This window comes from Myripristis murdjan, chromosome 8 (genome assembly GCF_902150065.1).
Source record: "Myripristis murdjan chromosome 8, fMyrMur1.1, whole genome shotgun sequence".
Lineage (NCBI taxonomy): Eukaryota > Metazoa > Chordata > Actinopteri > Holocentriformes > Holocentridae > Myripristis > Myripristis murdjan.
The window spans coordinates 27,486,262-27,510,926 of record NC_043987.1 but is presented as its reverse complement, the minus strand read 5'-3'; the positions used below and the strand labels follow the sequence as shown (position 1 = coordinate 27,510,926).

The 24,665-nt window shown below is 45.1% G+C and overlaps 1 protein-coding gene across 1 annotated transcript in view; it reads right to left on the bottom strand.

Moving 5' to 3' along the window:
* The window catches only part of LOC115364294 (liprin-alpha-3-like), a 28,733-nt gene extending 7,698 nt beyond the window's left edge, over positions 1–21,035 (bottom strand). The window contains exons 1-23 of the mRNA XM_030058791.1: positions 20,703–21,035; positions 14,595–14,696; positions 14,156–14,395; positions 13,996–14,055; positions 13,138–13,266; positions 12,923–13,015; positions 12,228–12,280; positions 12,024–12,117; positions 11,699–11,833; positions 10,800–10,883; positions 10,374–10,505; positions 9,169–9,231; positions 8,981–9,060; positions 8,029–8,197; positions 7,364–7,557; positions 4,782–5,019; positions 3,151–3,284; positions 2,904–3,058; positions 2,640–2,739; positions 2,436–2,517; positions 2,111–2,311; positions 1,144–1,209; positions 602–628 (exon numbers count right to left, since the gene is read on the bottom strand). Coding sequence (XP_029914651.1) covers positions 602–628; positions 1,144–1,209; positions 2,111–2,311; positions 2,436–2,517; positions 2,640–2,739; positions 2,904–3,058; positions 3,151–3,284; positions 4,782–5,019; positions 7,364–7,557; positions 8,029–8,197; positions 8,981–9,060; positions 9,169–9,231; positions 10,374–10,505; positions 10,800–10,883; positions 11,699–11,833; positions 12,024–12,117; positions 12,228–12,280; positions 12,923–13,015; positions 13,138–13,266; positions 13,996–14,055; positions 14,156–14,395; positions 14,595–14,696; positions 20,703–21,035 — 2,964 coding nt within the window. The remainder of the gene's footprint in view (positions 1–601; positions 629–1,143; positions 1,210–2,110; positions 2,312–2,435; positions 2,518–2,639; positions 2,740–2,903; positions 3,059–3,150; positions 3,285–4,781; positions 5,020–7,363; positions 7,558–8,028; positions 8,198–8,980; positions 9,061–9,168; positions 9,232–10,373; positions 10,506–10,799; positions 10,884–11,698; positions 11,834–12,023; positions 12,118–12,227; positions 12,281–12,922; positions 13,016–13,137; positions 13,267–13,995; positions 14,056–14,155; positions 14,396–14,594; positions 14,697–20,702) is intronic.
* Positions 21,036–24,665: the final 3,630 nt, after the last annotated feature.

The following is a 24,665-nucleotide window of genomic DNA, read 5'->3' as shown; positions in this document are numbered from 1 at the left end:
ATTCCACCAAGGAAAACGCCTAACGAGCGCTTTCAAACTGAGGCTACAAAATCATGCCTTTTCCACGTCTTCTTACATGATTTGAAAACAGGCAGCAAGTAAAACAAGGAAGTGTGTGTGAGCGCTGCTTGTAATGTACAAAATGGATGATTGCGTCTGAATAGTTGTGTTCAATCACAGGTATTTAAATAACTGCAAGGTGAGTATTACTGTGTTGACATGCCGCGTTTTAACTGCTTTTTGGACTCGACTAATGGAGATTACCCGCTGGCGATGTGGTGTGTTTGTGTGTGTGTGTGTGTGTGCGCGCTCCAGGCGACATGGAGGTATGAATGCCCCACAGTGAAGTGAGTGATGACATTTTCAGCACACTCAATCATCACAATGCTTAGCAAGTGATGACGTCTTTAACACAGTCAATCGTCATGACGTGACGTGAAGAAATTTTCAACACACTCCGTCATCGGGAAAACCGGAGAGACCAGTTTGATTAAAAAAATAAATAAATAAATAAATACTGCAATTCCCCTTTAATGATATTGACATGTGCGGGTATATCGTGTTAATTCTGTGGTTTTCAAAAGGTGCCGCTGATCCTTACCTGATCCCAGCTGAACTCTTTCAGCTCCTTGGGTGCAGAGAAAAGAGAAGAGGCCGACAGAGAGAGAGCCAGAGAGAGCGATGTGGAGGTGGCAGAGGTCGAGAGCAGGATCGGAAGAGGAGCGGGATGGATGGACGGATGGATGATGGAGGAGAAGCAGAGGGAGGGAGAGGAGGGAGGAGGAGCAGCGACAGGAAAGGAGGACAAAGGGAGGAACAGTGTGTTAGTGAACGGGTAATTAGTTGGAAGCAGTTCACACTGAAACAGCAACCAGAGGGAGAGAAGAAGATGCTCAACACTATGGCCTGGGCCCACAAAGAGAGAGAGAGAGACAAAAAGAGAGAAAGAGGAAGAGAGAGAGAGAGAGAGAGAGAGGAGGAGGAGGGGGAGAGACTCATCAACGTGATTCAGACCAGACAGACTCTGAACATGATTCAAAACTGAGCAAAACAATATGAAAAACAGAAAAGTACGACTGGCGGGTACCAGCAGATACGACGGGGCCGGTCAGAAACAAAGACGGGACAAAGCGCAGCACTAACCGGCGGCTTGGTGGCGGCGTTCAGCGACTCCATCTCTGCGTGGGTCATCCACACGTTGCTTGTCGACTGCAGCCATGTGAACAAGAGTAGTGAAGTTAAGCCGAGACACCGAAAAACACAACATATTGCCTTGGCTGCCACAAGTATGTTATGCATGCAGACATGCAGCGTACTGCCTGTACACTTTGCCTAAATTCACATTGTGGCCTAAAAAAAAAAAAAAAACAAGATTCTGGTCATCGTCATGGGATACCAATCTACCACAATGGCAACTGCTTCCTTGTTGTCATGGCGACTTGGATAAACAGGAGGCTTGACCGTGCCATGTGCACAGATACACTAAAAATGATCTCTTAAATAGCACGGCCTGTTGACGGTTCATTTGAAAAAGGGGGTCATTTCTCGCAGCGCTTATTTAATATGATTCTGATTCTCCCTGTGAATGAATAGGAGGTGAAGCAGGGAGCTGGAATAGCAGAGACACTGCAAAATTTGGCGATGCGTGTTTTATTTTCGGGACTCTACATGGACAATTAGGAAAAGACACTTAATCACTGCTTGGTCTTTTTCCTGGAACAGGAGAACGGAAGAGCGGCAGCACAAACGCATGTGTGCCTGCATCCATTTTACTAGATTCTTCAACATCTGGTTTGCCTTTGCCGCTGTGTTTATGTGTTCTCGGTGTAAAGCCTCTGCTCCACAAGGGGCAATAGGCCTGTAAAGTATATGAGTACTTCATCAACACCCTGACAAAGCCATGGATGGGCATGCATAGGTGTTAAATGTCTTTTCCCTCTCCAATTAGAGGCGTTTAACCTTCAAACCCATATGAGCTGATTTTTTATGCCATGTGTACACATTTGATGAGATAAAATTGTATTTTTTTTTACAGTCAATAATGAAGTTGACTGTACATTATGTGCAGCAACTGTGTGTATCTGGTGCAGCTAACTAGGAGGAGCCTCACAGAGCGAGTGCTGGCCGGGGCAGAGGGGCTCGTGAGCGACACCATCTCCTGGATGGCCAGTCGGAGTTTGAGGCGGTGCAGCGGGTTGCTGATGCCGATCTCCCTCTGGATCTCTGTGTCCGACAGGTTGGCCATGATTGCGCCGCTCTTCACGTTGGCGCGACAGGCGGCGACATACCAGGCGGGCATTCCCACCCACAACTGAGATTAATTAGAAAACAGATGGAGGAATGAGAAGAAATTAGCAAAAAAAAAAAGAAAAAAAAAGTGGATTGAGGTTTGTTTTTAAGTTTCATCTTGATATTTTGCTGTGACTATACAGTACCTCCAACCAAGAGACGACAGTGGGGCCATCCCAAGATGCAAAGGGAAGGCCTTGGCGACATGCTTCCTCCAGTAGCTCGTGCCTGGTATGAAACAGAAACATTGCAGTGTGTTATTCGGTGCTTCTCTGGTGATAGAGGAAAAATACCAATCTAAGAACCAAAGGAAAACAAAAAAACAGGAGATCTAATCCTTGGACACTCACTTCTTCTTGCTGCGGCGGTCTTTATCTGCTGGTCCCAAAGTCCCGGTCTTGTTCATGCCCATGGGGTCTCCAGAGGCCAGGTCTTCAGAAGGTGTAGACGCTGGGAGAGACATGGGAATGTCAAAGGTCACAAGAACTTGAAGTGGGGATACCTCAAGCAACTGGACCTCACACAAAGACACTGAAGCTCAAACACATGTACACCCAAATAATGGTAATATGGATTATATTATATATCCCCACTTTAATCCTCCATCTGTTTACCGAGAGAGACAGATCCATCCCGCCCAGGTTGGCCCATCCTTCCCTTCTCCTTCTTTCCAAAAAGCCGACCGATGGAAGACTTTATGCTTTTCTTCTTACTGGCCTTGTGCAGCGAATCCTGGCTACTGTTGGAGCTGCTGCCATCTGCTGAGAGACTGGAGGGGACGAGAGGAAAGCGTGAGAGAAATAATAAAACAAACAAACACGTGAAAAGCACTGCATTAGAAACAGAACCCGGCGGCCTCACCTGCGAAACTCCCGGGGGTCATCGAGCATCGCCCCCGGGTGGGTGAGGGTCATCCTGTCCAATCGCAGCGCACGAGGAGTCGGGGGAGGTGTGGAGTCCAGGAGGGCAAGGGACCGATCATCTTCTTTGTTGTTCTGAAATAGGGAATTGAAATCTTATAAGTTAAAACATTTAACTGTACAAACATATGTGGACATACAGTGGCCACTTTGTACCCTTAGCAGGTAAGACTGCCTGAAATCACCAAAGAGCTGGAAGTATTTCTTGATCCAAGGTGATTTTGATATTTCATGTTACTGGGTTAAGATCTAAAGGACTGAACTCAAGTCACTGCCACGTTCCTGGGACCATCGAAGGACTACGGCACGTTATCTTGAAGGAGGTATCAATTTGAAACAAGTCAACAGTGACCATGAACATGACCCTACTATTGGTGCCAGTTGAATTTTTGTATTTTGTGTTTTTGTGATGCACATTGTCCGAGATATTGCTGCTTGAAGGTCGAAGCTTGGTGTCCTGTTTTGCCTTGTGGTGGCCCTAAAGTGGGCCAATCTGTTTCATTTTGTGGATACTGGGTATCAATGTAAAAATGCGTAATTCCCCACAGGTTTTATCATACTGAAGCCAGCAATGTCCGAGATATGGAGCATAAAGCTTAGAGCCCTGTTGGTGTGGTGTTGGTGCTGCACCGGGCCAATCAGGTTTCATCCTACAGGGGCCAGCAGAGGCTTAGAAATTTTGTATGGACAGACAATCCACAATCCACAGTCCGCTCCTTGCTTTATGACCTTCGGGAGCAAATACATAAGACCATGACAGGATGCACATGGACAGCAGCAACGTTTCAGGTGCTTGTCCGGTAGTAAGGCACCACACTATTACACCATTACTGCTGTTGAGTAGGACTGATCCATGAATTCATGTTGTTCATGGCAAATTTTTACCCCGGCATCAGCATATTGCAAAAGAAACTGCAATTTATTGGATGAGGCAACCTTTCAGCACTCCTCAATCATCCAAATTTGGCGAAGACATTCCCAATGTACCTTCATTTTTTTTTGTTTTGTTCTTAGCGGACAGGAGTGGACCCGAACACGATCCTCTGCTGCTGTCGCCCCTCCGCTTCAAGGTTCGATAACGAGCTCTGAGATGCTCCGCTCTGCCGCCACGTTGTACCGAGCTGTTATTTTCAGACTTGTGGCCAGCCTGTTAGCTCGAACAAATCTTGCCATTGTCCTATAATGCCCCTCGTTAATGAAGCCTTTTCACCTTCAGCGCCACCACTAACTAGACGTGTTTTGTTTACCGCGCCGTTCTCGGTGACTTCTTGACACTAGACTGCAGAAAATCCCAGAAGGCCGCTTGTTTTAGTCATACCTGAACCTGTGTGTCTGGTAGCAGCCATCATTCCACACCGCTTAAATTATGCATCTTTCTAATGCCCCCTCTAACATTTAGTTGAGCAGTGAACTGAACTTCTTGACCCTGTCTGCCTGCTGTATTTCTGTGTGACTCACTGTCTGCATGACAAGCCGTTTGCATAAATGGGGATGGGGACACTGAGGTGAGATAAAACGGTTCACACAGACAAAAATAGGGGCTCATTCTCAAGCACATGCAGCCAACTGTACCTGTCTGTCAGTTTCGCGGGCGGGGGAGTGGGGCAGGCGAGGGGTGGAGTGTCCAGAGCTGGGGGGAGAGGGGGAGGCTAGGGTGGAGGACGTGATGGACGAGGGGATGAAGCCCCTTCCTGTACTGTCTCTTCCCAAAGAGGACGGAGGGATGGGTGGACCGTCCAAAGCCACGCTGACCCGACTCTCAATCTCCTCGGCCCGCAGCTCCGTGTTCTCTTTCTCTTCCTGGATCAGTCTGTTTTTGTTTTTTTTGGACGAATGGGCAAAAGAGAGGAGAAAAAAAAAGTGTAAGGGAGACAAGTGGGGTTTGTGTCCTAACTGGATGAAAAGATAAAGGCGAAAGATTCAGTGATGTGCAGTTCATCCGATACTCAGCAGTAGATTAGGATAAATGTAATCTCTTCAACCTGCAAGTGACCTGATGGCTGCATTACAGTCCACCAGATCAGCTCATATATGAATTACAAGGTGTGAATTACCAGCCCTTCTTTCTTTCATTCTCTAACCCTGCAGCATTTCCCATGTTCTGCTCTCTCCCGCCTCCCCTGTCTCGCTGAGCCTAATATCATTTACCTCCAAAAACCTTATATAAGCTAAATTTCTGAGGGCAAAGTGCAACAGTTGATTCCACCGCGCTCACCCAATCGTTTTACCGAAAGCATGTAGACCAGTAACAGAAGAGTGGATGGTCCACACTCTGCAGGCTTTATAATCGTCTAATACTGAGGGCAAAGTGGAGCACAGGAGTGTTAATATCTGGTCCCTAACAAATATCACTGTATTAGTGCACAGCTATGCGGAAAGCTCAATTGTTGAATAATGTCTGCACACTGAATAATACGGACAACTAGTTTGTTTGTCACATGGCCGTGTGTAGCTTTTAAGCTTTTCGTCTAAAAGTTACAAAATCATTTCAGTTAAGTTCATCTTTCTGTGCCTCAGGGGAAATTTGGTTTGCAGCAGAGGGCTAAGACACGAAAACAAACCAAAAAAAAAAAAAAGCACATTAATTACAACAGTTACAGCAAACAACCAAAGACTGTTTGTTTGAAAGTTTCCAACCATTGGAATGGTAGCCATAATGAAGTACTGCTGAGTGCAGACAAGATTTAGTGCAAATTAAAGGCATTTACTGCAATTTGAACAAAGGGAAATTTAAACCTACTGCTTTTTACCCTGTGGGGCCAGTATCTCCGAGAGAGGAGGAGAACAAATTCCTCCAAGAGTGGGTGGTCAGAGCTGGCCAGAATCAAAACTGCAGAACTTGTCTGTCACAGATATCGTTTCAAGGAAGCCAGTTATTTTGCTGGTTACTGTTTTGCTTGAACAAACGATTTGCAAGGCTCCCATGCAAAGAAATTAAACATAAAGTTAAAACACACTCACACACTGTCTGGGTATCAAGTCTAACAGTTTCTGAATTCCAGTACCGGGCATCGGGTTCTGTCACTTGGCCCATTTTCTATTCATATACACTGTTTATATTATATATATACTGTTTATATTTATATAGGCTGTTTATATATATATATATTTTAAATTTATTATATACATATACTGTTTATATTTCTATTTATTTATATAGGCTGTTTATATTTATTTATATATACTGCTTATAGTTATACATACTGTTTATATTTATACATATTGTTTATATTTATATATACTGTTTATACTTATATATCTTATATTTTATATTTACACTTCATCTTTTTTTTTTTTTTTTTACCTTGCTTTATTTATTTATCTAGGCTTATACCGGGACCTGAGTCCTAATTTCGTACCACTAACATGTAAATGTGAGCTGGTATGACAATAAAGTTCCTTGAATCCTTGAATCCACAAACACACTTAAGTTTATTGTCAAGTTTAATTTTAGTCAGTCTGTGCAAAACGTTTCTGCAGGCCCTTTTTTCAGATTGCAGATTATGTGGTTAAAATCAATATTCTATGCCAATATATTAATTTTGCTGGTAAGTAGCCCTGTAATAAGCAGGATCCTGTTCCGCCATGTGGTCGTTATTGCAAAATAAATGCCTTCAGGGCGATACGAAACCTCTTGGGTTCGCGTTAGGATCCTGATCACCCTGTCGAGGTTTATTTTGTGATAACGACAAGCTGGCTGTCCATTATCTCTTACATATTCCTTTAGTATTCAGTAGTAATCTATAATGGGTTTTAGTGACTATTCTGTACTTGTGTACTTCTGTAAGAGTACATGTGCATCTGCTTTGTTATCTTTGGTACCTTTCTCATATTATTTACATGACTACTATTTTTACTTTTTGCAAAGGATGTGATAAATCATCTCATGTACTGTAGGTGACCAAACTTTAGGTTTAGCAGGGAAAATTTGTCCGGACTGCTCACATGATGTGGTTTTTGTTGAGTGTATCTTGCAAGTGAATTTCTGGCATTTTTCCCCTGGTCCATTATAACAGGATCAAAGTTAGCGTCACTTAAGATAAGATATGCTGAGTGTTTCACCTTGCAATACCCAGCGCATGACTCATATTTGTTTGTGTTACATGCCCACTTCCGCCCCCCCCTCGTATCCAGTGGACTCATGTTGCTCTTACTTTATCTCCTTGTTGATGGCCTCCAGCTGTTCCTGCAGCATGATGGCCAGGGTCTGGACGTCCGTCTGTCCGCTGGGAGAGAGCAGCTCCGAGCCAAACAGCGTCTCCCTGTCCTCCTCGTCGTCGGAGCAGGTCACCTCCACGCCTGCCTCGAACCCGGTCGCCAGCAGAGCCCCGCTCTCCCAGTCTGGGTACTGCATACAGACAGCAAAAAGAACGATGCACATATTAAAACAATCATAATGTGATCCTACTACAATTAAGTTTGCTCCTGGACACAGTAATGGTACTTTTCCCAGTAACAGGTAGTTACAGTTAAAATGTCATAAGGTTAATAAAAATCATATCCCACCTCCCTGATTTGTTTCATGATAGCATAAATTAGACATTGCCCTGTCACATTAAGCTAATTTAAATGGAAAAAATAGGAAAAAAGCATCATTTTCTGGTATTTTCTGAGCCAACATGAGAAGAACACTGGACCTCCCTCATCATTCACAGGAGAAGACACTGAGGTATCCTAGTTTTTAAAGGTAAGAGAGGATTTTATCACCAGTTTAGGGGGTTAAGGCAACAAATTAAGATGAAAAAGTGAAGTAGTAAGAGTGAATTCGATTCGTTCCCTTTTTTTGGGAAGGGTCATCCGAGGGACGTTGAACCCTCACCTTGGTGGAGTCCTCCCGGGCGGAGCTCCAACGGGCCCGGTGACTCCGCCTGACCACACTCCCGGAGGAGGCGTTGCCATAGGGATCCAGGTGAGTCGTGGAGCCTGCCGGGAGGGACCCGCCTCCGTGGGAATACCTCAGCTCCAGAGCGCTGCCTGGCAGAGAACGACTGCAGAGAGACGGCACAACAGAAAACATGATGGGAGATAAGAGGCGACGGTGCCTGCAGGGAAAACCGGCTCTCTGCAGCATCAAAAGTAATAGAAGGCAGCCAAGAAAAACAGACCAGAGCAAATGGAGGGCATTTACATACACCGTAATGCAACAGACTTTTTCACCAGTATAATATGATACCTCAACAGAATATTTCAGAATGCAACAGGTGTTTCCAGCCCCTGGAATATGTGAAGTAGAAACGCGAGATAAAAATACTAAAAAAAATTTACTACAACATTATCAGGCTGTGCAAAATTAACAGCAGAACATATTGAGGCACAGGAAAAATATGCATAATGTAAAATATTCTGACATACAGTGCATGCAACATGAACTAAAATAACTGCTAAACTGTCAAGATACATGCAATACAGAGCAAATGAGAGTAATATGATGTTATAAGAAAAATAAATAAGTGAATTTAAATTGTATATATAAAGGATGTGCAAAATGTGCAGCATGGGCGGTGTGCAGAAAGTGTCGAGCCATGCAGATTAGAGAGCGTTTGATCGTGCATGTGGGCTTGCACAGTCAGTCAATGAGTGTATATATATCAACAGTGTCTTTGCCCTGTGAGTGCTGACAGTGTTTAACGCCTCTGCAACAGAGTGATTTATCCATAATGTCAGAAAAGGCAGCAGATACAATGCTGACATAAAAATGGCTCAAATTTCCCTCCCTCTCTCTCTCCCTCTCTCTCTCTCTCTGTGATATTAATGTGTGAATAGGGACCAACCTGGAATAGGAGCCTCCAGGCCGGGCTCTCAGCTGGTCTAACTCCAACTGAAGCCTCTCGAGCTCTGCTATCAGCTGGTCCTGAGAGTGGAAAACAGGCAGAGTTGGTGAATTAAAAAAAAAAACAAAAAAAAAAAAAACATATGTCTAAACACTTCAACAAAGAATGAGGCCGGGAGGTGTAGCCACCTTGTTTGCCAAGAGATCATCCTGGAGTTTCTTCATGTTGGAAAGTTCTTCAGATAAGGCATTCTGGAGGGGTCAGAGCGGGAAATGTGATTACTAAAGCAACAAGAATCTATTGGAAATGAAATACCTACAGAGCTAGTCTTTGATTACGGCTCCTGTCACAGGTCTTGGCATTTAAGGCGTCAACGAAGTAACTTTGCATGTTGGCGTGTCCAAATAGCACTGTGAGGTAACTGTGAAAAACGTGAACTCTAATACCCGGAAATCCTGTTCCACCTCGTCCATAAATGTGTCTATGAAAGCAATCATCTTCATCTATCATCTTTTAGCCTCATATTCAGCGTTAAAATCTTGTATTTCTTAAAAGAAGACAAAACCGTCTGCCACTGGAATGAGATATTCCCACTTGTTTTGAGTGCAGTTTCGCTTGTTTCAGAATATTTCTCTGTGAACAAGCATAAACACGTTAAAACAGGGTGGATTAAGGCAGATCAGCCCAACAGAGTCAAGAACACGACACCACATCTATGCACATTGTACACATCTATGCACACGGTTTTGTGCACATTGGGTACTTAGATCTCTGGTGTCATCTTTTATTCTTTATTTTTTATTTATTTAATCTTGTAATCTTGTGGATACTGTTGAAAACTGTGAATTTCCTTCGGGATGAATAAAGTATCTATCTATCTATCTATCTTGACGCACGACAATTCTGGAAACAAGTCGATCAGCATTAGAAACATTTGGGATTATTTCACCCCACTGGCCGTTTATTTTTTTTTTCATTTCTTGTAAGAAAAACAACATTTCAGCACGGATTATGAGACGGCCTCACTCGTTAAAGTGGAGTTTTCTTTGCAGAGTGAAAGAGACGAGAGAAGAGAAGAGACCTAACGTTGGTAAATCCAGTTTTCGTTGCACAGATCGCTGCTCACTGGTGTTAAGAGACGAAGTTTTATCACGTCTTGTGAGTGGAGACCTGTGAGTACCTGAGACGTGAATTTATTTTATTATTAATCTACAGTGTCTCAATCAGCAGGAAGGGGCTGTTTTATCTCTATCGCAGCCCTACTTTATGATACAGGCGGACAAGGTGGGTTTATTTTGCCATGGAAGTTGAGAATAATGAAGCTTTAATGGTTTCTGATAATTAAAAAAAAAAAAAAAAAGTGCGGTGTATTGGTGCGGTTTCAACGGGCCACCTTTTCCTCCAGGGCGGCCATTCTCTCCTTCAGGTGGAGCTGCAGCCTCTCGTTGGACTCGGACAGGAGCTTGTCCACCGTGTCGGAGAGGCGCTTGTTGTGTTCGTCATTCATCCTCTCCCTCTGCCTCGCCTGGGGTAAAAGAGGGAAAGACCGGTGAGAGTGACAGAAAGAAATAAACAAGTGCAAAGAGGGAAGAAAAGCGGGGTGGGCGGAGAGTTAATAACGAGCATTCTGCTTGACTGAGAGCGAGAGAAAAAGATTCCTATCTGAATGCGCGCGGTCAAATAGAGGGTTTTAGAAAATTAACGCGCCTTTGTGCTCTGTAAAGGCTGACAAAGGACCGGCATGAAAGAGGGGGGAGGATGATAAAACAGACAGAGAGAGAAAGAAAGAGACGGAAAAGCAAAGCAAAGCGTGACTCACTCTCTGTAGCTCCTGGTTCTTCTCCTCCAGTTGCGCCTCCATCTGTCGCAGGCGCTCCTCAAAGTTGCCATGGCGCTCCTCCGCCTGGCGATCGGAGAGGAAGGAAGCGGGGTTACAACACGCACCGCGTCGCAACACAAATACAAATTATCACAAAGGAAATTGCTTGTTGACCCAGTCCGCCAATTAGTTGCGTGCCCGTGCAGATCACAGTATGAAAGGGAAGTTTGCTTTTGTCAACCTGTTCTTGTTTGCCCGAGTCTTACATCGCATCAATCTGGGCCCTCCAAGAAAGCCGCCTTGCCTCGACATGTTTAAGTGTAGCCATTTAAGAGGTTAGGCCGCTGGCAGGAGAGTGTACGCCGAACGTTTGGCAGACGTCTAAGGTGTGTTTACAGGTATGACAGAGGTTAATATATGAGCTATTAAATCCGTCAGTCATGAAGAATGTGTGTGGTGCACCGTGCCTGACATGTAAAGGTGCCTTCGGATTAAACAGCGGATTCTGTGACCTGGAATGGCTTTTTTGCATCGAGTGTTTCCTTATGGGCTTTTTTTTTTTTTTTTTTTTTTTTTTTTGACACCGCATGATAAAAACGTTTGGTATCCATTTGTCATTTTATATCTCGTGTTCCATTTCAGCCACGCATGAACACACAAACACACTCGCATTCATGTCTGCACCGGCCTGCACGCCCAGCAACACACACACACACACACACACACACACACACGCGAACGCACGCCATCGTGTTTATGCACAAAATTGCACATTCATGCATGCACATACCATTGACGATGACTGAATGAAACTCTTTAAAGACCCATCAGATAAAAATTCACCTGACAGTGGTGATACACATGCAGGCACACACACACACACACACACACACACACACCTTGTTGAGCGCTGCCACTCTCTGGGCGAGCTGGGCCTCTATCTCAGGCAGCGTCTCGGCCCTCTGCAGAGTCTGCTGCAGCTTCTGCTTGGCATCATCCAGGCGCTCCTGCAGCTGCCGGTTCTTCTCCTCGCTCTGCAGAGGACAGGATGTGCCCAAGTGGAGAAGAAAGGATGAGGAGGTGAGGTGAGGATCGCTGACATGATTGAAACCAAAAAAAATATATATGAATGACGTGCTCTGTCTGCCAAGGTGAGCCGCAGTCAAGCTGCCAGTCAGCTGCAGAGCAAACGACACACACCGGGGATGAAAGAAACTTTCCCACCTGTCTGTGGAGAGACTCTTTACTGGCCAACTCGTTCTCCAGCTTATCCTTTATGTCGTGGAGAGACGTCGCCTCCCTCTGGGCGCTCAGGTACCTGCAAGCCAGAGCACAGCCACACACAGACGGGGCGGTGAGAGAGAGCGCATTCAAAGGCTGGACAGAGGAAACGTCTGAGCCTCCACGGGCTTGTCGAGAGACATTAACCTGCGCTCTAATGTGGTGATTCTCTCCTCCATGTCTTCCCTCTGACACAGCGCCTGGGAGAGTTGAAAGAAAAAAAAGAATTAGATCCAGTAAAAGAAGGGAAACGAGACAAGACAGAGAGAGCGGAAGAGGGCAAATGTCAAGTGTGTAAGTGGGCGCTGATCAAAGGGAACTCACTGCTCTTTGAACAGCTATTAGCTGAAGAATGATAATGACTGGTTAAGCGTTGTTATTGGAGCGCTGTTGACAGCTTCCAAAAGCACCTACTTCTGCTATTGCACAAGTCCGAGACATGGAAGCGGGGCGGGAAAGATGAAGTACGTAAGGAAAAGTCGTTGGCAGAGAGACAAGGGTGGAGAGGGAATAGGTCTGATCAGGAAACTGGCCCGACTGCCTCTCGCCCCAAAATCCCCCACATGCCTTTCAATCAGTTACCACCACACTGTGATTAACAGCGCCGCATCCATACAAAACGCCTGCAGCTCCACCGATGGCACTGTCACCATGGCTACAGGGCAAGTAGAGACTCTTGTGAGTACAGTAGCAGTTATTGCTGCCAAGTAGGCAAATGGCTTTGTTGCCATAGCAAACTGTTACATATTTCTGGGAGTATGAGCAAAATAGACTCTTTGTGCCGCTGTGGCAGACACAGATAGTGGCGGCTTATTTCCTCTCAGCGGGTCACGGTGTCTCACCTCTTTCACATCCCTCTGCAGCTTCTGGTTGGCCTCCTCCGACCGGGTCAGCTCCCTCCTGGCGGACGTCAGCTGCTCCTCTATCTCACCGACCTGCGGAGCGGGCGAGGGCGCGGAAGACGGGGTGCATCACACTCTGTCCACGGCGTGTCTGATTTTTCATGTTTTTTTTTTGGCTTTATTTCGAAAACATGCAGCATTGCCGAGCCAAATACCTGTCTGCACATGAGCGCCAGTCTCTCTTTCAGCTGGCCCAGCTCTGACCGCTGTCGCTCGATCTCGCCCTCTCTCTGTCTGTCGATGTCGCCGTCGTCCAGGATGGAGGACGGCCCGTTGGGGAGCCGCTGTGTGACGGGTCACATCACAACTGGGGTTAATTAAAGGAGCCATAAATAAAAACCTTTCCTGTCTTATTGTGCATGGTGACCATAACACGTGTGTGTGTGTCAACAAACGCGTTGCCAGGCGTAAAGATTCTGGCGCACGTTAAGCCCTGTAGCAAAACTGCCATCACAAAAACAAGTCAGCAACAAAGCTTGTGTGTGAGCCAGAACAAATACATACATGCCTGCATGATGATGTATTACATCTTCACCAGATATTTCTATTCGGTCTCTAATGTGACTTTTATCGTGTTGTGTCATTTACAGGCCACCGTGAGGAGATCTGTCGATGTTGTTGCAGTTCCTCTGGCCGTCACTAGATGTCAATAAAATTCATAAATGAAGCTGCAATGATCAAAATTGCCAAGGGACAATCGAACGAAGAACTGTTTAGACTCAACTGACAAATGCATGGAATAAGCACGAAATTCAAACGTGCAAAACTGTGCATGCTTAGACTCGATATACATCAAACGTGGAATAATCTGATGGTTGAGTCTACATCACATCATCGGCCTGACTTACTAAAAAAATTACGTGCTTTCATGTGCCTATTCCACATTTTTTAATGCTTTTTAAAGGTTGAGTTTTCACAGTTTTGATCACTGTAGCTTCTATCTCCATTTTTTGTGATCAGGATTTCCTGAAGAGAACATTTCTGACAACCAGAAACGCAGCATGTGCCGTTACCTCTTTGCCGTTGTCTAGTCCTTGCTGTCGTCTTTTGATTTGGTCCCTTAAAGACAGTACCTAAACCAACACAGAGGAGCATCGTCAGGAGGGACTCCATCAGCAGATCGATGAGGAAGTGGTGAGGACAAAGACTTGAAACGAGGAGACGTGAGCTCACCTCTTGAGAGGAGGACTGCAGCTCTTCCTCCAGGGCGGACACCCGCTCCAAAGCCACTCGTAACCGCTCCCGCACCTTCTCATCCAGCGCTTTGTGGTGCTCGAACAGGGACTTGAGGGCTTTGAGGACCTCCACCTCGCTGGAGACCCCGGCCGGAGACTGGGCCTGCCTCTTCACCACGGTCATCCTCAGACTGCGCTCGTGACGCGACACCAGGCACTCCAGATGCTCCAGCAGCAGCTAGAGACACGTAGAAAACACACACACACACACACATGTACAGAGAAGCCTGTACTTCACATTGCATCACTCCATGCTTAAGTCTTTAGGGGAAGATGAAAACGCAGAAGAAATCGAACCTGAGCAAACACGAACAACCACAAGAACTTACAGTGATCGTCCAGAGATATTTTCAGCATAGAGAAAGCTGTTTACTAACCCGTGTGTTGTTTCTCTCTGCCTTCAGCTCTGCTATCTCCTCCTCTCTCTCCAGCAGCTGTTCCCGGCAGACGTTCAGCTCTTTGGTCAGCACTGCAAACTCCTGCAGGATCACAAGGGGGTGCTGTGATTTACTCAGAGCTGCAACATGAGGTCATGAACACAGATCATTACAGGAAAGGTCCAACCCCGGATACTCTGGACACAGACTCACTCTTCTATGTCCTCAATTTGTGATGCTCAATGTCTGATGGTTGTGCTAGAACTTGTTGTTGTTGTTGTACCCACTTTCCCTCCATCTGCAATTATCTACTTCTACCTCAGTTAGAGATGTCCTGCATTTCCCAGAATGACTTTCAGAACAGATATGAATACCAAAACAAAAGTGATATCAATGGTGGTAGTAAGAAGAAGAGGGTGACTTTTTGCAGCCCTCGTCTTCTGGCTGTTGTTCTGACCTACAGGGGCTACTGTCGGAGGAAAACTTGATACCCAAAGTGGATTTCTGCCTGCATGATTGGTGAATGTGGTGCAAAATGTCGACTCAAGAAAGAAACCCTTTGTCTTTAACCCTGAAGAACCAAAGGCAAAACCTGATGTTTACTGTCAATGTCCACACTAAGCCGGGTAAATCTGAAAACATTATTTGTCATGTCACTGCATCAGCATAGCATTTTCAGAACATCAAAAAAGTCTGCCGTTGACACTGAAATGCCCCAAAACACCTAAAGTGCCTAATCGAGCATGTTCAGGCCTACTCGCATGGCCTGCATGTGCTTGATACCAGATTACGACCTAGATTACATGGCAATCCTGTGCCTTTGTTAAAAAAAAAAAAAAAAAAACTGTTCTCCCCATCCATACTGCAACGCCAGACTTGCATCTTCAGAATTACACACCATGGAGACGTTCTTGCCAAGCCTCGTTTCCACGGGTGGAAAATGCTGACTTAGCACAGACAGAGGGCCAAAGTAGGAAAAAAAAAATGTGCATTTTCAAATTTAACTGGCTTCAAATGGACATTAACTTAAATTGCGGTGAACATCTTGACTTGCCGTCACATCGTCTACATTTGGCCAGATGGATGCACCAATAAGACAATACAAGGTACATCGCCGATATTTTCCTTTAGCCTATACAGCCCCGTGGACAAAGTCAAACAGCTTGATCCAAATTGAGTCTAAATTCGTCTTTGAGGCCAATGCCCACATGCATTCTCCGCGGGCTGAACACACACGTGGAAGCATGATGCACACGCAGCAAAGCGGCATACATTTTGGCTGAGATAGGAAATTGCCCACTAACAATCAAAATAATAGGACGTATAAACATGGCCGTATCTACCACAGCGTTCATGGCTGCCGGCCGCGGGGAGTCTTAAACCGGGCCTCGATATAAAATGTAACAGCCAGGTTTATTGCACGCGTTGTGCCTGAAATTGGTTTAATTGCGTAATAACCATGAGTGACTGTGCGCGTTTGGCCATCATTAAAACAAATGCCTAGAGGTTAAACGGGCATGAGACTGCGGGAATTACGCCAGTGTAGTATAATCTCTTACACTATTTCCTACCGACGGCCGTCCAGTTGAGTTGTGATTTTGTGCAATTTACTCCAATTACATGTAATTGAGGTTGGCGGCGTGATGGTTGCGGTTGAATTCTGCTCTCTTTTGTGTGACTTTAGTGTATCTATGGGAACAAATCAACAGAGAGAGGGGATGACTGACATTATCAAGCCCAAGCCAGGACACTTGGATTGAGTCAAACTTTCAACAGTGATTATCCGGCGTGGCGAGATGATGTCTGTGTTTCTGTATTCACAATCATTAACACTCCGCTGAACGCCGCCTGGCTCGGCTCGCCCTCCTGAAGCCACCACGGGGTCCGGGCTTACACACGGCGATGCACACACATGATAACCGCTCTGTTTCAGCTGTGCTCCCTGATTGCGTGTGATCATGGCTGACACACACACACAAACACACACATACACACATATATACACATATCCCTGCACACACGTGTACACTGAATCATGTGTGTTTTCACATGCAAACCAGCCGTAGCGGGGCAGTGATGCGTGGTGCTGCTCTTATCTTGTCTCCGTGCTGCTAACCATGATCATTTATCAACGACACCGTTTCCACCACAAAAAAAAACAGAGGCACGGGAGGTGGTGAAGCTCCACTTAGTCGATGGCCTCGCTGGGCTGAAACAGGGCGGGACGGAGGGGAAGATGCTTACTGGAAAGACGACACGAGGTGGAAAAGGGTGAAAGTTCAGCGTCTTTCTTTATTCTGTCGGGGCGTGAATCCTCGGCTTCATGTTGAATTCAATTGAATACTTTTACCTGAAATGTGATACCCGTCAATGATGTAAGACTATCATTTTTATTCTAAAAGGTGAAAAAAAAATCAGACAGCATAATTACTTTACATGATTTAGCCTATTCTACAAAAAAAAATTGACAAAAAAGCTGCAATTTGTAGTATTGTGTTAAATCACCACAATGTTGCGTCTTTTTTTTTTTTGTTTTAAGAATCGTGAATGAACTGATTCATTCATTCATTCATTTCATATCGATTCAGACTGAAGTCAGAGTGATTCATTCTGTTTTTGTTTTTTTTTCTTTATGGATGACTGAATCGTTACATCCCTCTTAATTTCGGGATACTGTAGATTTATATGAAAGATGATTTGAGACGGCTGCTCTTAGGGGTGGGATGATTTTGCACCAGAAGCAAAAAAAAAAAAAAAAACATTATCATGCAGGTTCATTGAACCAAACGAGAGGGTGAACCTGATTTATTTTTTCCACCACGTTCCTGCATGTGAAGTTTATTCATGTATTTATTAGCCCATCTTGAATTACAGAAAAAAAGAAAAAAAAACTTGTAATGCAGAACATCCACCACTGCGTCTGCTTCCTAATAACGTTCGGCCTGATAACTGACTTTTAAGGATTTCATAATGCCGCCCAGCTTTAACAGAATAACGGCAAAGGCCTCATTCAACCTTTTGAGTCAAGCTGCTGCTTTATGTTCGAAATTAAAAAAAAAAAAAAAGAGGAATCTGAATTCTGAGCCAAAGTGTGGCCTCCAAACCGAGGCACGCGATGAAAAGAAGTGAACCCTCGCGGCCCTCGCACACCTCTCTCATCATTTTTGGTCAAACAGAAGATCCGGATCGTCATGTTCCCCCCGCTCGACTGCCATTTACCTTCTCTCGCCTTCCTCCCATTTCCTCACGTCTCTCCCTCTCCCCGCACCTAAATCCAACCATTCTCTCTCTTCATCCATCTCAATCTCTGTCATAATCCACGACACCTAAAATAGACTCTAGAAGCCACCTTATTAGTATGCAGCAGTATGCAAATGAACTCGATTTGTTAGTCTCTGTGTGTTTGATATCACCCGTTCTCTCTCTGTACCATGCTGTCGCTCTCTTCATCCCTCTCTCCTATTTTCTCTCTCTCTCTCTCTCTCTCTCTCTCTCTCCAATCTTGGCACCGTCTGCACACACACACACACACACACACACACCAGACGCACTCAGTGAACTCTGCTACTGTAGAATGTATCACAGCACTTCATGGGTGCCTCTACGTGGGCGTGTGTGTGTGTGTGTGTGTGTGTGAGTGTGTGTGTGAGCTTATAAGTGTGTGTTTCCGCAGATGTGTGCGCCATATTGATCCTCCCCTCAGTAAGGTAATACGGCCCTTTAATGTCCAGTCATTCTCTGGGAGAGTGTGCAGCACCATTGTATGTTATTTCATTTTGATATTTCAGGCATAGCAACAGAGAAAAACAGGCACTAACAATGAGGGAGGCATCATCGCTGCCTTGGGCGTCCAGCAATGTCGCCTGTCTGAAAATAGAGACGGAGCCCTCGTATGTTGAGTGGAATTGCAAAATGATTAGCTCTCGGGCATCGGGATGTGGGATAATAATACCGGCATCCGTACTATAAAGGTCCCGACTGAAGAGATCGAGTCCACCGAGCGCGACATTTGTCATCATCTGCTCGTTTCAAAGGCAACTTCAAATTAAACCGGCGGAAAAAAAAAAAAGAAAAAAAAAAAAAAACTCAGGGAATGTTGTTACTGAATTAGTGCTGGATGATCTATTGATTAATATCAATATTGTGATACGAGACCTGATTTCGTCTGGGCTTACATGGAGCAAGTGGAGTCTTTTCCTGGTTGTAAAGGCTGCGTTACCGTAAACGGAGGCAATTTTCTGACTGTGGTAGCTGCTCTGTTATTTGCCTCCACCTGCTTGGTCATCATATCCACATGACTAATGACTGTTTATTAAAAAAAAAAAAAAAAAAAAAAAAACTCAAGTGTAAACGTCTTATGAAAGCAGCCATGGTCGAATCACATCACAACAACTGATATCAAGTTATTCAGTCAAAGATGTCGTGAAATTTGATTCTGCCCCGTGTGGCCCCGGTATGGCAGCACAAGTAAAGGTGGTATTTTTAAAGGCGGACTGTGCAGTTTCAGAGGGGAGGGCACACACACTTTGTTGACTGATGTTAAGGATGAGGCTGAGGATGGATAAAAAACACCTCAGATAACCTTTAACCCTATAAAGCCATTTGTATCATATATGAATCACATTTTCAATTCCGTTTTTCGTTTTCAGTTTAATCAATACTTGACCAAAATACTGTTGTGATACCTTGGAACACTTCCCTGTTCACCCTGGACCAGACCATATGGCACTTCAAGTAGCATATCAAATATATCATACACACAGAAGGTTGTGTAATAACATATTTTTGATTTTTATTTTTTAATATTTTGTTAGGACTAAATAATGTCAAATTTCAAAAAATGTGAATTTTCTGCCAATTCCTTCATAGTTCAGGCTTTATAGGGTTAAACGCCTGTCTTGGAAGTCCGCCTTTAATTCTTCCTTCATTACTGACTTCAGTAGTTTTCTACCGAGCACCATGAGACGAACGACGCCTGAAGATTCGCCTCAAAATGGAAAATTCGGTCGCTGTGTCAAACTTCAGCTGACCCAAGAAACATGTTGGCACGTTGGAGCACATTTTGCAATCGTTGGCTACAAAACACTTGGATTGAGATGCTTGTAGAAATCATTTTATGGGTTTTTGTTGTTGTTGTTTTTTTAACTTCATGAGATGAGATGAAGCTACAGAGGCTCGGTGAGTGTGTGTTTGGCAGGCGGAGAAACTTCACTGTAGTTCCAGCTTATAGGGCTGGGAGGTCATGTTTACACACACAAGAGATTTACACACAAGAGATTTCTGATATATAATCATTAGTCATGTGGATATGATGACCAAGCAGGTGGAGGAAGATAAGTTTCTGTCTGTGAAGTTCAGAAGATTGCGTTCCTTTACTGTAATATGGACTTTACTGTAATCCACTACAATATCTAGATTCGTGTCATGATATTGATGTTAGGCCAAGGTGATATCAGTGTATGACCCAGCCCTGCCCTCAGGGTGTGAGTAGAAGGGTGTGAAGACTGGTTTTCATTTTCTTTTTTTTTTTTTTTTTTTTTTTTTTTTTGGATGAACTCTTCCTTCTAATCTCAAACTCGGATGTGCTCACTAATTTCTGTGTCTCAGGTTATGCAACGCCATCGAGCCTATTACGATGAGCATGTCATTTCAAGTCCTTTACACATATCACTACCACACGTGTTATGTAACCTTTCTCCTCCTGCCAAGCACACACACACACACACACTCACACACTCACACACACACACACACACACACACCTTCACTCTGACTTTGATGAAGCAAAACACAGACAGAAGTCGCCTCCAACTTCAAATGTAATCCATTTAGCCTTGGGATGTAGAGGCGGGATGACAAAAACTCGAGTTTACCCATGACACGTGAGCATTCATCATCATCATCATCATCACACACACACACACACACACGCGCACATGCACATTCAGCAGTGAGTCGGCCATAATATTGTTCTTAGTGTGGTGGATTGGACCATCATGTGACCCAAATTAATGAAGGTCTTGGCTCTTGGGTTGGCGGCTCCTTCGGGCAGGGTTAGGGGAAACTCTGACACACACACACACACACACACACACACAGTTGTCGCACCTGTGGCAGGGCGATGGACAGTTGCCTCTGCAGGGACTCCTTCTCGTGGCCGAGCTCTCGGAGGCGCAGGTGTGCCGTGCCCAGGCTGTCCTGCGTCTCTCTCAGGCTCTCCAGCAGCCGCTCCCTCTCCGTCAGCATGTTGACCATCAGCGACTCCAGGTTGCCCGTGCTGCCCCCCTCGTCGCCCCGGGGCTCCCGGCTGCCGTAGCCGCCGCCGACGCCTCCCATCCCGCCGCCCATCCCTCCTCCGCCGCCCGCGGGAGACGACGAGCCGCCTCCTCCGCCGCCGCCACGCCCGTCCTCCGAGATGGTGGGCATCACCTCGCACATCATCTTGAGGCCGGAGTGTGTGAGGCGTTGTTAGGCTGAGCGGTCTCTGCTGAGGAACCGGCTGGCTCTCGTCATGAAACGGTCACCTGCAAATGTGTTTGTGGGGTGTCTCCTCTTGGCCCGGCGGCGGAGGAACGGGGCGGTGACAGGAAGTGGCGGGTTCGGGAAGAGACACAGGTGGATGTGTGAGTGCGGGGTGAAAGGTGAGAGGAGGGCTCCAGTGATCGGGGCAGCGGTGGGACCTGGGGTTCGGAGGGACGGGGCGAGGGGGTGGGGTGGGAGTGCAGGGGTAGGAGGGAGGAGTGCAGGTCAGGTGGACGACCTCTGACCCCCCCGGCCACGTTTCACACGGACGAGAGAGGCACCTGGAGGAAAAACAAACAGGAAGAAAGAGGAGAGGAGGTCATTTTAGGCAAATGTGTGACCGGATGTGAGTGTGGCTGGAGCTGGAGGACATGGTGAGTGTGTGTGTGTGTGTGTGTGTGTGTGTGTGTGTGGAAGGGGGGGTGAGAGAGAGAGAGAGAGGGTGAAATGGAACAAAACTATGAGCAGTTCCACGGAGGCCACACATCCCCAGATCTCTCTGGAATAGGAGAATACAAGAGATTGCATAATGCAAGAGCCATAGACTTGCCCTCCACGTTATAATCTCTCATATAATCACTCATAGGGATCTTTTCTGACACACACACACACATACACACACACACACACCGGCGGACAGGCATGCACCTTCCCCTTGCTTTTTTTTTTTCTTTTCCTTCAAACCTCAACGAATAACCATCGGACCAATTGGTATTGCAGTAATTCTCTCTGCTATTTCCAGCGGCATCGCGATGCTCGGCGTCTGGAGTAATTCACCCATCGGTGCGTGTCTCGGCTGTATACACCCGAGCATCCACAGTCATAATGCTAATAATGAATGCGCATGATACACGGAAATGAGTCATGAAAGGTAGCTTCATATATCGGCAGCCTCCATACCGCTGTAACGCAAATGAAGCACAATTAGCAGGCCTATAGGTACTGATGCGGCGCTGCTTCATACATTCATATGAAAAAAAAAAGGGTGTCATCATGAATTGTAATTATGGGCTGTATCCAGGAGGAAATAGGCTTCTTTCTAGCGCCCCGTAATCCATCTGTAGAAAAAAAAAAAAAAAAAAAAAAAAACGGAAACAGGATGCTGATTATGTTCAGATGTTAAGCCGGTAAATAAACCGCTGTCATAACGAAATAAATGGCCTAAATGGAAAATGGAAAAAAAGCCCATTTTTATGCATTTACAGGCTACCGCCGGGTAGCACCGCTATCACATCATGGTGGGATGTGCCAATCATCCAGTAAATTATGGAGGCCTCATTAAAAGATGCAAAATAAGCTTTAGGAAATGGGATGATTTGTTTGGTGAAGGGTGGTGAGGTTATTTGCGGGGTGGAAGCGGAGCGCGGCCGGGGCTTTATTCCGACTGCAAGGCGTTTATTTCCTATCAACACCCCCCCCCCTCCGCCACCCCTCCCCATAAAAACAGCTGGACGGTCTAATGCACGGCTACATCTCGGGTAACACAAGCGGTAGCGCCGTGGATTTCAGCCGCTGCCGGACGATTATGCGTCTTACCCTTCCCATGATCGAGGCAGAGAGGAAAGAAGCGGTTATCATCCCCCGGTTCACTCCATCAGAGCATCTGACCGACGGAGGCTGCAGGCTATCCTCGTTAAAACCCGGTTGCCAGTCTCCCCATCCCCTCCCTCTCTCAGCTGTGGGAGCGACGGTACACCTCTGACTGAACGCCTGCGTCAAGGCGCACGCCGTCAACGCGCACCACTTCCGCTCACGGCTTTCAGAATCGGTCGCGTTGCAAACCTGATAGATAGATAGATAGATAGATAGAGAGACTTTATTGATCCCAACCAAGGAAATTCTGGTGTTCCAGCAGCAACAGTAGAAGCATATAAAGTTGAATAAAATAGAATAAAGGCTAAATATATACAATAAAGACTGTAAAGACTAAAAACTAAAATATACAATAAGGGCTAACCTAAGGAAAAGAGATGTGAGATGTGAAATATACAGATGGTAATGAATATGACAATATACAGATGGAACTGAAGTATATACATGATTGTATAGATAAGGAAGGCCGCAGACTGCAGGTTTTAAAGCCAGGCCTGCTGATAAATAAAGTTAACGCAAGCACACCGTCATCATCATTAGTGAAATCAGCTGATGTAGTCTTTGGTAACTTGGGATGAAAACCTGCAAATGAACAATTGCACCAAACCTAGCCTATAAATAAACTAAAACTAATAATAATAATAATAATAAAAAAAAGTTTCGTTTCCAACAATTAGGTTTTGAAAAAGTAACAAGTCCTGTGTTTTTGCCTCAAACCAATGACTTGTAACTTGAAAGAGGTATCCAATATAATTTTTTTTTTTTCCCCCAAATAGCAAACTGGCCAGTAAGGTAATTTAGCAGGGCATTTAACATGGATATTACCATGGCCTACTACTAAGCTAACTGCTGTTAAAGCTAGCAAATTACATACATATGGGAAAGTGGATATATTCCCATTGGGTTCATTTTATCAGGCAACAAGACTAAAAAGAACACCAGACATGAGCTGTTTAGGCCTGCTTCCCCATATAACTTATATATTGCTATTTTGCAACCAAGTGCATTAAGGGAAAATGACCCAAAAAGCAACCAATATAATATAATAATGATATAAGCTAAGGATTTTTTGTTTGTTTGTTTTTATTTTATTTTTTATTTTTATTTTATTTGTTGTTGTTGTTGTTGTTGTTGTTGTTGTTTTGTTTTGTTTTGTTTTAGTTATCCGTTTAAGCAATTACTTACTTTTCTTGGCAAAACACAGGTTGCACGCCTTTACTCTGAAGAGGCATTCGTGTGCTTCCGGTTTGGTTGCCATTAGTTCTGGTTGACTTGACAGCCTCCCATCGTTTATCTTCCCTCATCTTCCCTTTTTCCGAGGAAGATGCTGGGTCTTAAAGAAACAACCTGCGACCGGCTTCCTCTCCCTGTGAGGGTTCACATCCTCACAGCTCAGCCGCCACTGCCGGGAGTTTTTATACGAAAAACAGCAAGAAGAAATCAGTGCAATTACACGGGAGAATCAGCTAATTCCTCAAAATGAATATGTTTGTAAGAATCCAGATGGTTTATGTGACAGACTAATAGGAAACCTAACTTGTGGCCTGTGAGACAATTGCACCCCCTGCTGCCTCCAAAAGAGAAAGGCGAACACTTCCTTCATGTTAGGTTTTCAGGAACATTTTAAAAAATCATGTTTGTGAATCCGTGGGCCATGATCATCTCCCAAGGGTCACACAAACAGCAGGAAAAAACTTCATAATCACCTCAACTTTGACTTTTGTGATGTTTTTTTTAAGGCCAAAAACATTTTTAGGGCTGCAATGAGAAGAAAATGAAGTAGTTATTACATGAAAAATACATTTGAAAAGTGACTACAGCAGGTTTTTACCTCCTGTAGGTAAAGAAGCCGGTATTCACAGCAGAAGACTGACAGAAGTGCCAGTAAAAAATTAGCCGGTCACCATATGCAGTCAATAAAGAGCCGGTCCTGCAGCCAATCAGGGCCTGGGAGAG